Below are 12,415 nucleotides of genomic sequence, written 5' to 3'. Positions count from 1 at the left end.
AGGAAATAAGCAGCAAGAGAGGGGTTAATAAATAGGCGCAGATATTTCTGCAGCACCTTTCAATCTAGAAGATAAACCAAGTACTTGTTTTTGAGTGACAAATCCCAGCACATTTATCTAAACACATATGGACATCCCAGAATGCTACTTAACAGCACACATACACCAGTACACAGCAGTTTGGGTCAAGATGCAAGAATTCAAACGAACACCAAACACTGAACAGTTAATGCAATACACAGGCAATAGCATGACAGTACCTCCAGGACTTTTTTTATTCAAGAGTACAGGTATTAGTAAGACAAGACTCAAGAGTCCCAGTTTTACACTTGATCTGGAAGATCACCCTCAGAGACAGGGTACAAGGACACTGCTCACTGCTGAAGTACTCATGAGTAGTGACAAAAGCTGCCACTAACTGAATTGGCAGCACTTAGTGTAGCTTCTTTTATTTCCCTTGAAAATCCACCCTAACAGCAATCCAGACACATTCAGCTGAACTCCCAAGATCAGCTGAAACTGCATGACAAAAAAACTGGTGGTAACACAAGAAGTCTACATCCCCAGCACCCCCATACAGACACCTCTGTGTTGAAAGAGTTCAATATACCTCTGTCCCTACCTGTGTTCTTTTCCCTTGCTTCTCATGGTTCACTTTAGTACCAGCCTACCAGAAGTCTTGTTGTTTCTTAACAACCCATTGGGCATCAAGAATGCCAGCAACACTTACTGCTCAGTTTCCTTGTCTTTTTTTTCAACACTCTCCAAGTGTGCCAGCTCCTCAATCCCAAGAATCCCTTAATTACAGGGTTAGGGAAAATTATACATCTAGGAGCACAGCCCCAAGACACAAAAAATACAAGCTCACAATAAGAAATTGAGAAAACGAGGAGTGACTGAAATCAGAAGCAGATAAAAAGAAAGGGAGCTGCTAGTTTCCTGGCACTGCGATGATGAGACATCCCACATGCTCAGGTTCTTCCTAAGGAAGGGGTACTGGGGCAAAACACACAGCTTACAGCTACTTCCCAAAGGAGCAGTATTGCAAGAATTCAGCCAGTCCAACTTGCTGGAATTAGTTTGCTGCAGCATATTCTCCCTTCTCCCCCTTATAAAAAAAAATAGGTGTAGACACCTTAAAAAGAAAAAAAAAAACAAAAAAAACACCCCCCAAAAAAACCCAAAACACCACACAGATCACCTTTATATGAGGTGAAACTTCTCAGGAAAAGGGAAATAAGCAATGGTGAGATGGTTACACATTTCCAAAACTGAACTAAATGCAGTATTATTTATGCCCTCCCCACAAGAGCAACAAGATACTTGTCAAGATTACATTTTGCAGTGTTTTGCCTTCGAGCAGCAGTTTTCACAATGAGTAAACACAGCCCACAAGATGAGAAACCTGGTATGACAACTTTAAATCAGTACTGTATAAAGCAGATCACAGTACAAAGCTATATAAAGAAACAGCAGGAGTGAGGAAGGCTGAGCTGCTTCTAGTGGTCTAGCTGAGCACAGAATTACTTGATACTCCACACCAATCCCCCCAACATTTCCACCCGCTAAGCAAGTGAGAACACAAGAGTTGCACATTTAAGCACTCAGGGTACAATCACAATCGAAGGTGCACACACAGAGTCATTCTCTAGTCCCTTGTGTGAGAACTCATCATGCATCTGATTCCAGACTTCAAATCCATTTTTTCCTCATTCTGTGTCCATGAGATTCTGGTATCACCCTCTTCATAAGGTTGCAGCATTTAGGAGCCCAGCACAGACCACATATTGCCACATGTTTTAGGAACCTAGTAGACAATCATATTTTTGTCTCAAAAGCAGAAGCACAAACAGCTAGCCATACTCCTCCGTCACATTTTGCTGCTTTCTAGGCCTTGTGAGGGGGCTCTGGGCAAAAATCCCTCCTGATGCAAGCATTCTTTGTGCTGTTGATCTTCATGTCAGAGCACTGGGTCCTAGACACTGACAAAGAGGTCTTGCATTTGGTGTCTCATACATCTACTTAAGACAAACGCCTTCACATGATCAGAGCAGCTACAAATGTAGAGAGACAACTCTCCCTACTATGTGGGGTCCAAATGCCTCACTTCAACTATTCCCTGAGCCACAGGTCAGGCAGCAGTACACAGGGGAGTATCTTGTCCCCAGTAAGGACAGAGCAAACTTTGTTCTTAAACATCCTTTCTTGACTTTCTATTTGAGGGTAGCAGAAAATGCTGCTTCTACCAATTATTTTTGCCAATGAAAAGGAGACAGGAGTGGTGGTAGCATGGGACAGCAGCAGAAATGCCATCAGTAGAGTTGGTGAAAGAAAACATCTGAGGCACAGAGATGCAGCTGGAGAACACCGGTAGAATTCAAAAGGATTAGAAATCAGGATGCTGAACAGAGAACTGGGAGACATATTCTTATGAACATCCTTTTCTACCTTTTAAAAATCAAAAATTCCTTAGGTTGGATGAATCCAGAGGCACCTCCTCTTTTTATGTGAGGCTATAAGAAATGCAGACCAGAAAAGACAAAGGGATGCAAAAAACAGCACATACAGGTGCTGAATGTTTCTTGAATCAAGAAAGTAAAAAACAATCAAAGGACCATTTCTGGATCTGTAATAATATTAGAGAACTGCATATGTAATAAAGTAAAACAAACAAACAAAGCCCTATATCCCATCAACTAGAAATGCCTGGATCACCATTCTTAACAGTACGGTTCTGTGCCAAAATTGTTCTCGTTCAGTAGCAGCAGATGAAATGTAATTAGCACTCCCTCACCCCCACCTAGAAAAGCATGTAGTTGTCTCTGTGTGTAACAGTGCACATTATGGGAAAGAAGAGAAACCAAAGATTTGGCACTTAGGTTAGAAATAAAAGTAATCTGCAAGAAAAGTTAAGTCTGAAAGGAAAGTTTCTTCATGTTTCCTATGTTAACAGGAACTACTCATCAGATCTTGGAGCATAAGATGGGTCAGAGAGGTCAAAGAACATTTTCTTCCAAGAACTGCATCCTCAGATCTCATTTCTAATCTTCCAAGAATTGCCAAGGAGGGAATGTCTGTGTCTTGACCACTACCCTGCATGCTTGCCACTCCACACACACACCTTGCAATTCCATGCAGAGTCTCACCTCCTTCTTGTAAAGTTCCATGAATGAAAAGCATGATAAAACACACCCTGGTCAGTCATATACAGGAGGCCGCAGTCAGCAGAGTTTATGTTGGAAAACAGTAGGGGGAAGAGATCCTAAGTAAACCATACCCAAAGCTTATAACCAGTTTGGGCGCTAGTCCAAGACAGAGGGCTAGCAGCAGAAGAAATCTTAGCCAAACAATTCAGATAAAATTTGAGTAATAAACTGTACTTTGGAGCCTGACAGTGCATGCCTCTGCCTTCCATCACTGGTCACTCCAAGTGATTAAGCCACACTATAATTCCCTTGCTCTCTACCACAAACTGCATGCTCAGATTCAAGAGTACTTCCTGGGTAGTGACCAGAAAGAGTTTTGACCTAATCTAAGCCGTCAAATTGCTAGAGAAACCTAACAGCTACAAGGGTAAGGAGACCTTAGGAAACGGCAAACACCTTCCCTGCACTCCACTGACTCCAGTCTGAAAAGCAGCACAACGGCCATGGCTAACAGCAATCTCGGAGCCTAACATCAGCAGCCTCAAGTAACGCCAACTCAATATTCATAAAGGCTTCTTCATCCCCCAGTGCACTAGCTAGATTGCATGTACAGGGAATACAACAGACATTAAGGTAATGACAGTTCCGCCTTCGTAGGAGAAGGAGACTATACAACACCCTGAGGTACAATTGGAGCCCCAGCAGCTCTGATAATACAGAAGGCATACGAAGGCCTGCACCACAGCCTGACACGTGTATATACAACACAATGGCTCTCCCCACTGCTGCATGCACACACACACAACTAGACCAACCTCATCAGCCTGCTCCCCTGCCAAGCAAAGAGCACAAACACTTCACCCTCACGCAGTGATGGGCATGAGGAGCCCAGCCATCCGTGACTGGCACGCGTACACTTAACACAATTTCTTGTTCCTATATCTGAACTGGCACATACACCTGGCAGCTTAGTGCCATAGGTAGGGGAATTTCTTTGCTCAGGAGGAACTGCACATCAGTAGTATGCAGTGTCTATTATACACCAGCAATGGTAAAGACAAGTGGGTGGCAGAAGTATCACCTGTCTCTATTCACAGGACTTCCTGAAAGATTAAGATGCCCTTGCTCCCAATTAAATGTGATGGGAGGGCCTGGGTAAGCATTTAGGACAAGTAACATTATGTCAAATACAATTATTTTGTAAATTAAAGACAGAAGTATTAACAAAACCCCAAATCACAGTACCTTTGGGATTTGGAATTGCAATTAAAAGATAATGTTCTCTTTCACAAAGAATTCCATGCAGATCCAAAGTTGACAATGCTGGTTTAGGAAACAAGCACCAATTCTGCATTCCACTGCAAACAGCAATTGTGTTTTAAATTCAGGCAGTACTCGCACTCAAATTAATAAATAAAATTGTCTTCTAAACTATCAAACTTTTTTCTGGGTTGAAAATCATGTACAGAGCCAGTCAAAAAGGGTTTCCCCCCTTAGAATCATAGAATCGTTTTGGTTGGAAGACCTTTAAGATCATCAAGTCCAACCGTTAACCTAGCACTGCCAAGTTACCACTAAACCATGTCCTTCAGCTCCACATCTACATGTCTTTTAAATAATTCCAGGGATGGCAACTCAACCACTTCCCTGGGAAGCCTGTTCCCATGCATGACAACCCCTTCAGCAAAGAAAGTTTCCCAATATCCATCCTAAGTCTCCCCTGGTGCAACTTGAGGCCATTTCCTCTTGTCCTATCACCTGTTACATGGGAGAAGAGACCCACCCGCACCTTGCTACAGCCTCCTTTCAGATAGTTGGAGAGGGCAATAAGGTCTCCCCTCAGCCTCCTTTTCTGCAGGCTAAATAATCCCAGTTCCCTCAGCCGCTCCTCATAAGACTTGTTCTCTAGACCCTTCACCAGCTTTGTTGCCCTTCTCTGGACACACTACAGCACCTCAATGTCTATCTTGTAGTGAGGGGCCCAAAACACGGTATTTGAGGTGCAGCCTCACCAGTGCTGAGTACAGAGGTACAATCACTTCCCCAGTCCTGCTGGTCACACTATTTCTGATACAAGCCAGGATGCTTGTCGACCAATACCCCCAGGTTCTTTTCCACCAGGCAGCTTTCCAGCCACTCTTCCCCAAGCACTGCATGGGGTTGTTGTGACCAAAGTGCAGGACCCAGCACTTGGCCTTGTTGAACCTCATACCATTGGCCTAAGCCATTGATCCAGCCTGCCCGGATCCCTCTGTAGAGCCATCCCACCCTCAAGCAGATCAATATACCCGCTGAGCTTAGCGTCATCTGCAAACTTATTGAGGGTGCACTCAATCCCCTCTCCTTTACCCCTTTTTACTGATTGGAATTTGTACTCTAAATAAGCAAAAAATAACAATGTAATTGATGCTTTTTATTTTTGAGATGAGATAAAGATGCTTTCTTTGTCACCTTGGTGGAGGAGAGGGTAGAAGAAAGAGGGGAATAAACAAATCAGGCAGACCATGTCAAAAATAACAGTGGTCTATGATAGCGACTGGCTGCATTTGTAAAGCTGAGTAAGCAGAAAGACATGTGAGCATTATTGGTCCCAACAGAACAAAAGAGAAAAAGATAAAAAACCTCAAGTTAAAATGGGCAAACATACAACTTATTATACAACACACAAAAAGGACTTGGACATCTTCACATTATGTTTACATTTTGAGCAAAGGCTTCCTTATCCTGAACACCCCTCTGTGCTGACTGACCTAGACACAACATAAAACCATTTATCCTTTCTCAAAAACTCAGAACAACCTTTTCCAAAGTGGGATTTCTCCAAAGTTCTCCCCCCAAGCACTGCTCTTAACACAGACGATGCAAGTAATTAAATAGTCGGAAAAAAATAGTTGGAAGAAAAGCCTCTGTGTAGGCACAAGCTATCCAAGAAGAGGCAAATTTCTGTTCTCTCCTTAGGCAAACACGTGGGAGCCTGGCTGCTTGCTTTTATAAGCACTGGGAGCAGTTAGGGACTCAAATCACCAGAGATACTTGTCAAAACAACAGAGAGCAGAGGCAGCATCAGATTAACTCCTTCATAGTTGCTGGCTACAGCAGTGGGCTCACAGCCGAGTCTGAAGCTCACACAAACAGGATATGGCAGGGGACAGGGCACACAGAGAAAGGCAGCTGGGACTAAACTGCTGAAAGAGCTGGAGCACGTGAGGGGTAGAAGGGAAGAAAGGGAAATCAAACCTATATATTGCCTCCCCTCCTCATATACATATAACGTGCTTTTTCAGGAGAAGAAGGTGTTTGTAGGAGACCTCACTTTCACATCATAAATCTCCCAACTCCAAGTTTTGCCAACAAAATGTACTTTTCAACATAGGGACTATAACATTTACATTTGTGTTGCAAAATTAGCAGAGTTTTTGGAATAAAACCAGAAACAAGGGAATATTCACACCTGTCACAATTTGTTTTCCCTCAGAAATGTCAACACAGGCTGTGACATTTCAACTCCAGCTGGTGTCTCTATAGCTGCTCCGAAGGCAATGATCCATTACACATGCATGCACATACACACACTCGTGTTGTGGCATAACAACTGAACTAATTGTGACCAGCATTCAGCTTTAGTGAGAGATCTCACTCCTGCTGGAGAAGCCAGCTTCAGTGAAAAAAAATGACCTTTCACGGACCATGCTTAGTTTGGGGACGAAGGGAGTACTGAGCAAGCAGCCCACCGTTTCTCTCTCCACTGAAGCAGAATCACAGCAGAAGCTCCCCAATTTGCTGTTTAGGGACTGTCTCTAAACAACTTTAAACTGATTTCAAACTACTTGCCTCTGAAATACAGTTCTTTGCCTGTGACTGCCTGAGCTACACTGTTAAACAAATCTATCAGGAGAAATGCCACTTAGCTGCTAAGTATAGATTTTTGCCAAAGATGTTACATCCTAGGTTATCCTATTCCTTCTGTCCCTATCCAGCAGACCCTCTTGCATGACCTCATGCCTAAGCCGAAACAGTATCACTCTACAGGACTTAACAGGATTCATATACCCATTTTAAATCAGCGTTAAGTGATTCAGGTAACTATTTAGCTTCTAAGAAGTGTTTCCAGAGCCAGTTTAAATACTGACCAGAGCTTCTTCACTTCCGCCTAAAAAAGGCCCAGATCCAGGCAAATCACTGAATGACTTTGCTTTGCCACCCACTTTTTTTTTATACTCTGGTACTACTATGCCCACAAACTTCCTCAGAAGTGCCTTCTAAACGTGGGCTTGTATGAGAGAGAAAAAACAACTCTCAAACTGGCAGATAGAGAAGACAAAGTGAGTGACATTCCTCTTTTCACCTCAAGACAACACTGTTGCTAGCAGCAAGATGCATACCAGAGAGACCAAAATACTCTGAGTCACAAAAGGGGGCAATGACCCTATCACTGCTGGATGCCACCCCTGCCACAATGACAGCCCAGCTCCTCGAAGTCTCAGCACAATTTGATTGACATATCTCTGGTTTGTACTTACACTCCAAACTGTTGCATAAATCTGGTGAGTGCTGTTAAGTAGTTACTTCCCTCCACAAACAAAAGAGGCCTTTACACAAAGCAACAGTGTTTGTCCTCTTCATAACACAAAACCCCATTTCCAAAGCCTATTAGCAGGCCTTCTGGCCCATGGGCCTACTCAAGAGAAAACTATCGCAGCTATCCAGATCTTTCAGCAAATAGGTGCAAGGTTCCTACCTTGTGTAGCCCAGAAAATGCTGACAGATGCAGAAGTCACATCTTTGCTCTTCACCCAGCTGTTGTTGCGGTGCCTACTCCATGCAGAAATGACACAGAAATAATCCCCTCTGTCACTTTCTGAAGTCCACTGGATTCGTAAACTGAAGGTGTCAACAGCCTTTTTAGAGAAGATTATTTCCCCATTCTGAGTCCGCTCTCTGCTCCTGTCCCCAAGCAGCAGAGTCCAGTCTGCATCCATCGTGGCCAGGAGTTCCTCTGCCACCACATCGTCACTGCGCAGGCGCTGCCTGTAGTACCAGGAAACTGTGAAGCGGATGTTTGCTTCAGTGTCCTGTGCATTTGTGATCCTGCAGTTGAGCTCTGTGGGGTCATCTGAAAATTTGGGTGCCTTAGAGGCATTCAGGAACACCTCGTAGTCTGGCTCTGCAGGAGAGGAAACCCAGAAGAAAGAGGTTAGAATTACAAGCAGAAAGGAGGAAGTGCCAGAGAGTATTCAGAGATACGGCTAACTTCTAACATCCAGTCTGTAAAAGCACCCGAGCTAGAAGCCAAGTGCCAGAATATGCATTTTTCTTACAAGACCTGGGGACTGGGAACTCGGACTCCAGCTCTCAGACTTGCACCAGTCTGACAAATACCCCTAGGTCTGCATTTCCAAACAAGACTTTTCGTTTCGTAGGTCTAGTCAGGCCATTTCAGAAAAATCAGGACTAAGAGAACTTATCGAGGAAAATCATTCCATTCTTTAGGCCTGGCCCCAAGAACCCACCATGTGGGTTCAGTTCCAGCCCAGTCAGTCACCTTTTGCACCTGTTCAAATGCCTGGAGCAGCCTGCAGCAACAGGAGACTGGTTATTCTCTAGCTTTGAACTGACCAGAGACATCCTATTTCCCTAATTCCTCTCCAGGGTAAAAGGCCATTTCTCATCCTGAAATGCCTTCTTTTTGACACTTAACCATCCCATCACGTCTCTACAATAGAGTTTAAGAATATTAAAAAAAAAACAACCCAAAACCCAAACACCTCCCCCACCCACACATCAAAACCAGGGGGCATGGGTACCACCATTGGCACTGGCCACAGGCAGCACCAACAACAGTGCACAGTAAATTTCAGCAGGCAACATACTAAATACTAAGTAGATTAAGAGTCGAAGATATGTAGATCAAAAGAGCTTTATGGTCTGAAGAGAGAAGTACATGGTGTATGGCTATGACGCTGGAATACCTCAAGCTTGAAAAGGAGTGCCTGAAAATCATGGGTTAAGAATGGGGCTGTTGTATTTAAATCTGAAATAGCTGGCTGTCCAAAGCCTAAAAGCGATAAGGCAGCCGCATGACTATTTTCTCCCAGACTACAGAGATAGTAAAGGAAAAAGATTACAGAAAGAACCTCACACCACAGAGGAAATGCATATTTATTTACTAGTGTTAGAATATTTTTCTGTCTTGCAGTCTACTATAATTCAGAAAAAAGATTAGCTTTCCAGCTGTTCAGCCAATACTCATCACATGGCTTTTACATTGTAAGTGTATTCAGCACTCTATATTTATTACTTGCTTTATGTTTTATTTGGCATTTTGCCCTCCTAGAAACAATTAACCGAAGCTATAATTGGGACAGAGAAGGCAATCCAAGGCTAAAACTTAGGCTTAGCTCACCAATAAGCCAAGATAATAAAGCATCTTAATAGAACTGCTGCGCAAACTGTGTGCGCATGCAGTTTTGGACTTCAGATGCAAAGGATAAAAACAATTGTATTAAGCAAGCTAGCTGCTGCTATATCAGCTTGCAGAAAAGATCTCTCAACATTAAGTATTATGCATGCAGTGTCCTTGCATCTAGCAAGAACAAGGGCATTAATACACACCAGACACTAGAGTATCTAGTGATACTGATGGTGAGTTAGGTAATGCACAATCATAGAAGTACTGTTTACCTAAGTCAGTAGTACCTATTACCAGTGAACATAAGTGCACATTTTCAGTGTAAGTAAGGCAAAATAAAAAGAAAACGAACAGATTTCCTCTGCTTCAACCAAGGCAGAGATTATTAACAGTGGCCTAAACCCACTTTTGGTATAAGTCCCCATAGATCCTACAGTTACACTACTCTCTTCCTGTCTCAAAAGGCTTCACAAAAGCCTAGTCTTCTCCAGGGCCTCATGATATACTGCTCTTGCTTTGCAATTTTCTTATCATTCCCATCATCTTCCCTTCCCCCAAAAAATAGAAGTAATTCAAGACCAATTAATATTTTCACAGTAACAAACACTATGAAAGCAGAAGTTCTTCTCTAGACAGTAATGCACGAAGGAGAAAGCTGCAAGAAACTTGAGTTCTTAGATAACTGCTTAGGTTTGTTTTATTTGCGGGCAGGGGAAGGACCGCTAAGAAGAGTTTTGGCTTTGACAGCACCACTCCATATGGGCGCTTCACCCTGACAGACACTTAAACAGAGGATTTAGAAAGAATAAAAGGCTGGCTGGATAAACCTCATTCCTCCACTCTGTCAGCTGTCAAAGAACAGCCTCACTGACAGTTCAATGACTTAATACTCCAGCAGCTCTTAACTTCCATTAAGGAGTTGGTGAATTCTGGATGCAGTTGAAAACCTCAAATGCTGAAAATTTATTCTACTTTCCCTTGCCCTAGCAACGACACATCTGCTGAAGAGCATATTTTATTCTCTCCTGTTCCCAAATAATGCCAAATTGGAATGGAAAGAATATGGAATAGTTCTACAGGTACAGGCACTATGAGTGAGTACATGAGCATGCAGTGCACCTGTGCACGCATGAATATGTGTGCATGCGTGCACATGGACCCAAGTGGGGGAAGAAGGGAATGCTCACTAATTGAATGTGCAATTTGAATGTCTGAATGAGGACAGGAAATTAAGACATTCATCACTTGTGCACTTCTAGCACACATTATAAGTGTACTTGGAAACAGCCACAGCTCAACTGCTCTGTACAATGCTAAAATGCAAAATTTTAAGTCATTGTCACCAAGATTTAACCTTTTGACACAGCTATTTATTTCTGAAAACCAGGCTTCAGAGTGGGCTCTCATATGCTGCCCTCATTCAGTACTTTCATGTTGAAGGAGCTCTCCCTTGTAACTGGACAGTACCACCAATTTCTGATAACAAGAGGCTCTGAACGGGTACATTGAGGGGGTTTAGGCCTGGATACTTGCATCCAGTCAAAACTGGGAACACTACAGCTCAAACTACTACAACTCAACCAGTTCGCCCCCAGCCTCACCAACTAGGTTCATTCATGCTTCCAACACAACCATACTTTGTGAATTTTAGAAGGTGCACATACCTTACCTGCAACATCATCCCGAGTTTCACTGTTTCTAAATTGAAGCTATTCTCTCCAAGATTAAACTAGGGGACAGGATGGGTAGGCTGACATACCTAGACCTACTCCTAAATCGACAGGCTTTTTAGAAGTTTTGTTGGAGTTTCATTTTTAGTGTTTCTCCCAAGTAATTTTACTTCTAAGGATATTTGCATAAGGAAAGCTCTCCAAAGCTTAAGAATACAGCTGGGATAATGCAAAGCAAAAGCTTTACAATCTGCAGCATGCATGAGACAGTGGATGTCCAAAACAGATTTGTCTGTTGTTGGTGTAGGGAAAGATACTGTCAGCCTGCTCTTGTAGGCCAGGTAGATCAGATAAGCCTGTTGAATCTCTTACCTACAGCTTCTGTTCCTCATTCAGACAACAAGTTTTAAATGAACAACTGTTAAACACAGCTGCCTCCAACCAGCCCCTTGCAAAATAATGTGGACATTGATGGTATTAGAGCTGTAAGAAGGAAAAACCACCAAGTACAACTGGGGGATAAAGGAAGAGGAGAATAAAGAGATCACCAAGTTTCTGAATTTTTTTCCTCCCACTGATGAATTAAAAAAGCTTGCTGCAGAAATGCAGCAGTACCATATGGAAGCCATAACTTCAAGTGCACAAATAATCCTTTTCTTGTCCAAACGGCTAAAAAGCTACTCATCTCTAGGACTGAATGATTGAAACTGCACCACATTGAGTGGGGTGTTAAATACTGCATGAAAACCTACTTTAGTGGCGACTGTGCTAATCAACACAGCTAACATTGGTAGCCACAAGCTAGGTCTCTCTCAGTCATACTACTCAACAGCTATGTGACATGGTCTTGTAAAATGGACTTGTGTGTTGAAGGAGGAGAATAAAGCAGTATAAAGTCATGTTTCATTCTAAATCCATCAGTAGGATGTGGTGTCTCTCTAGTGATTAAAAAAACAATACAATACTCCAACAACTTTGAAAGCTATTAGTGTTCATTATGAAGTTCCCACTATAAATAATTTTTATGGTATATGACTCAAAAATCAGGGGAAGCATCTAATATCACTGTGTTCAGAGCTCAGAGAGAATGCCTGTTGCTGGGTCAGAGCTCTGCTAATGGTACAAGGGAGGCAAAAGGGGACAACACAACAATAGAAGCAGTTTCAGCCCCTGGAAAACAAGGCAGGCTT

At 42.8% G+C, this 12,415-nt stretch overlaps 1 protein-coding gene across 1 annotated transcript in view; it reads right to left on the bottom strand.

Moving 5' to 3' along the window:
- The window catches only part of PTGFRN (prostaglandin F2 receptor inhibitor), a gene marked incomplete at both ends in the record, with an annotated part of 68,324 nt that overhangs the window by 19,581 nt on the left and 36,328 nt on the right, over window positions 1-12,415 (bottom strand). The window contains one exon of the mRNA XM_082488777.1: window positions 7,885-8,310. Within this exon, the coding sequence (XP_082344903.1) occupies window positions 7,885-8,310 (426 nt within the window). The remainder of the gene's footprint in view (window positions 1-7,884; window positions 8,311-12,415) is intronic.

Source organism: Vanellus vanellus, assembly GCF_965231255.1.
Source record: "Vanellus vanellus genome assembly, chromosome: 1".
Taxonomy (NCBI): Eukaryota; Metazoa; Chordata; class Aves; order Charadriiformes; family Charadriidae; genus Vanellus; species Vanellus vanellus.
The sequence above is the reverse complement of the archived record's forward strand: the minus strand, read 5'-3'. Positions and strand labels throughout refer to the sequence as shown.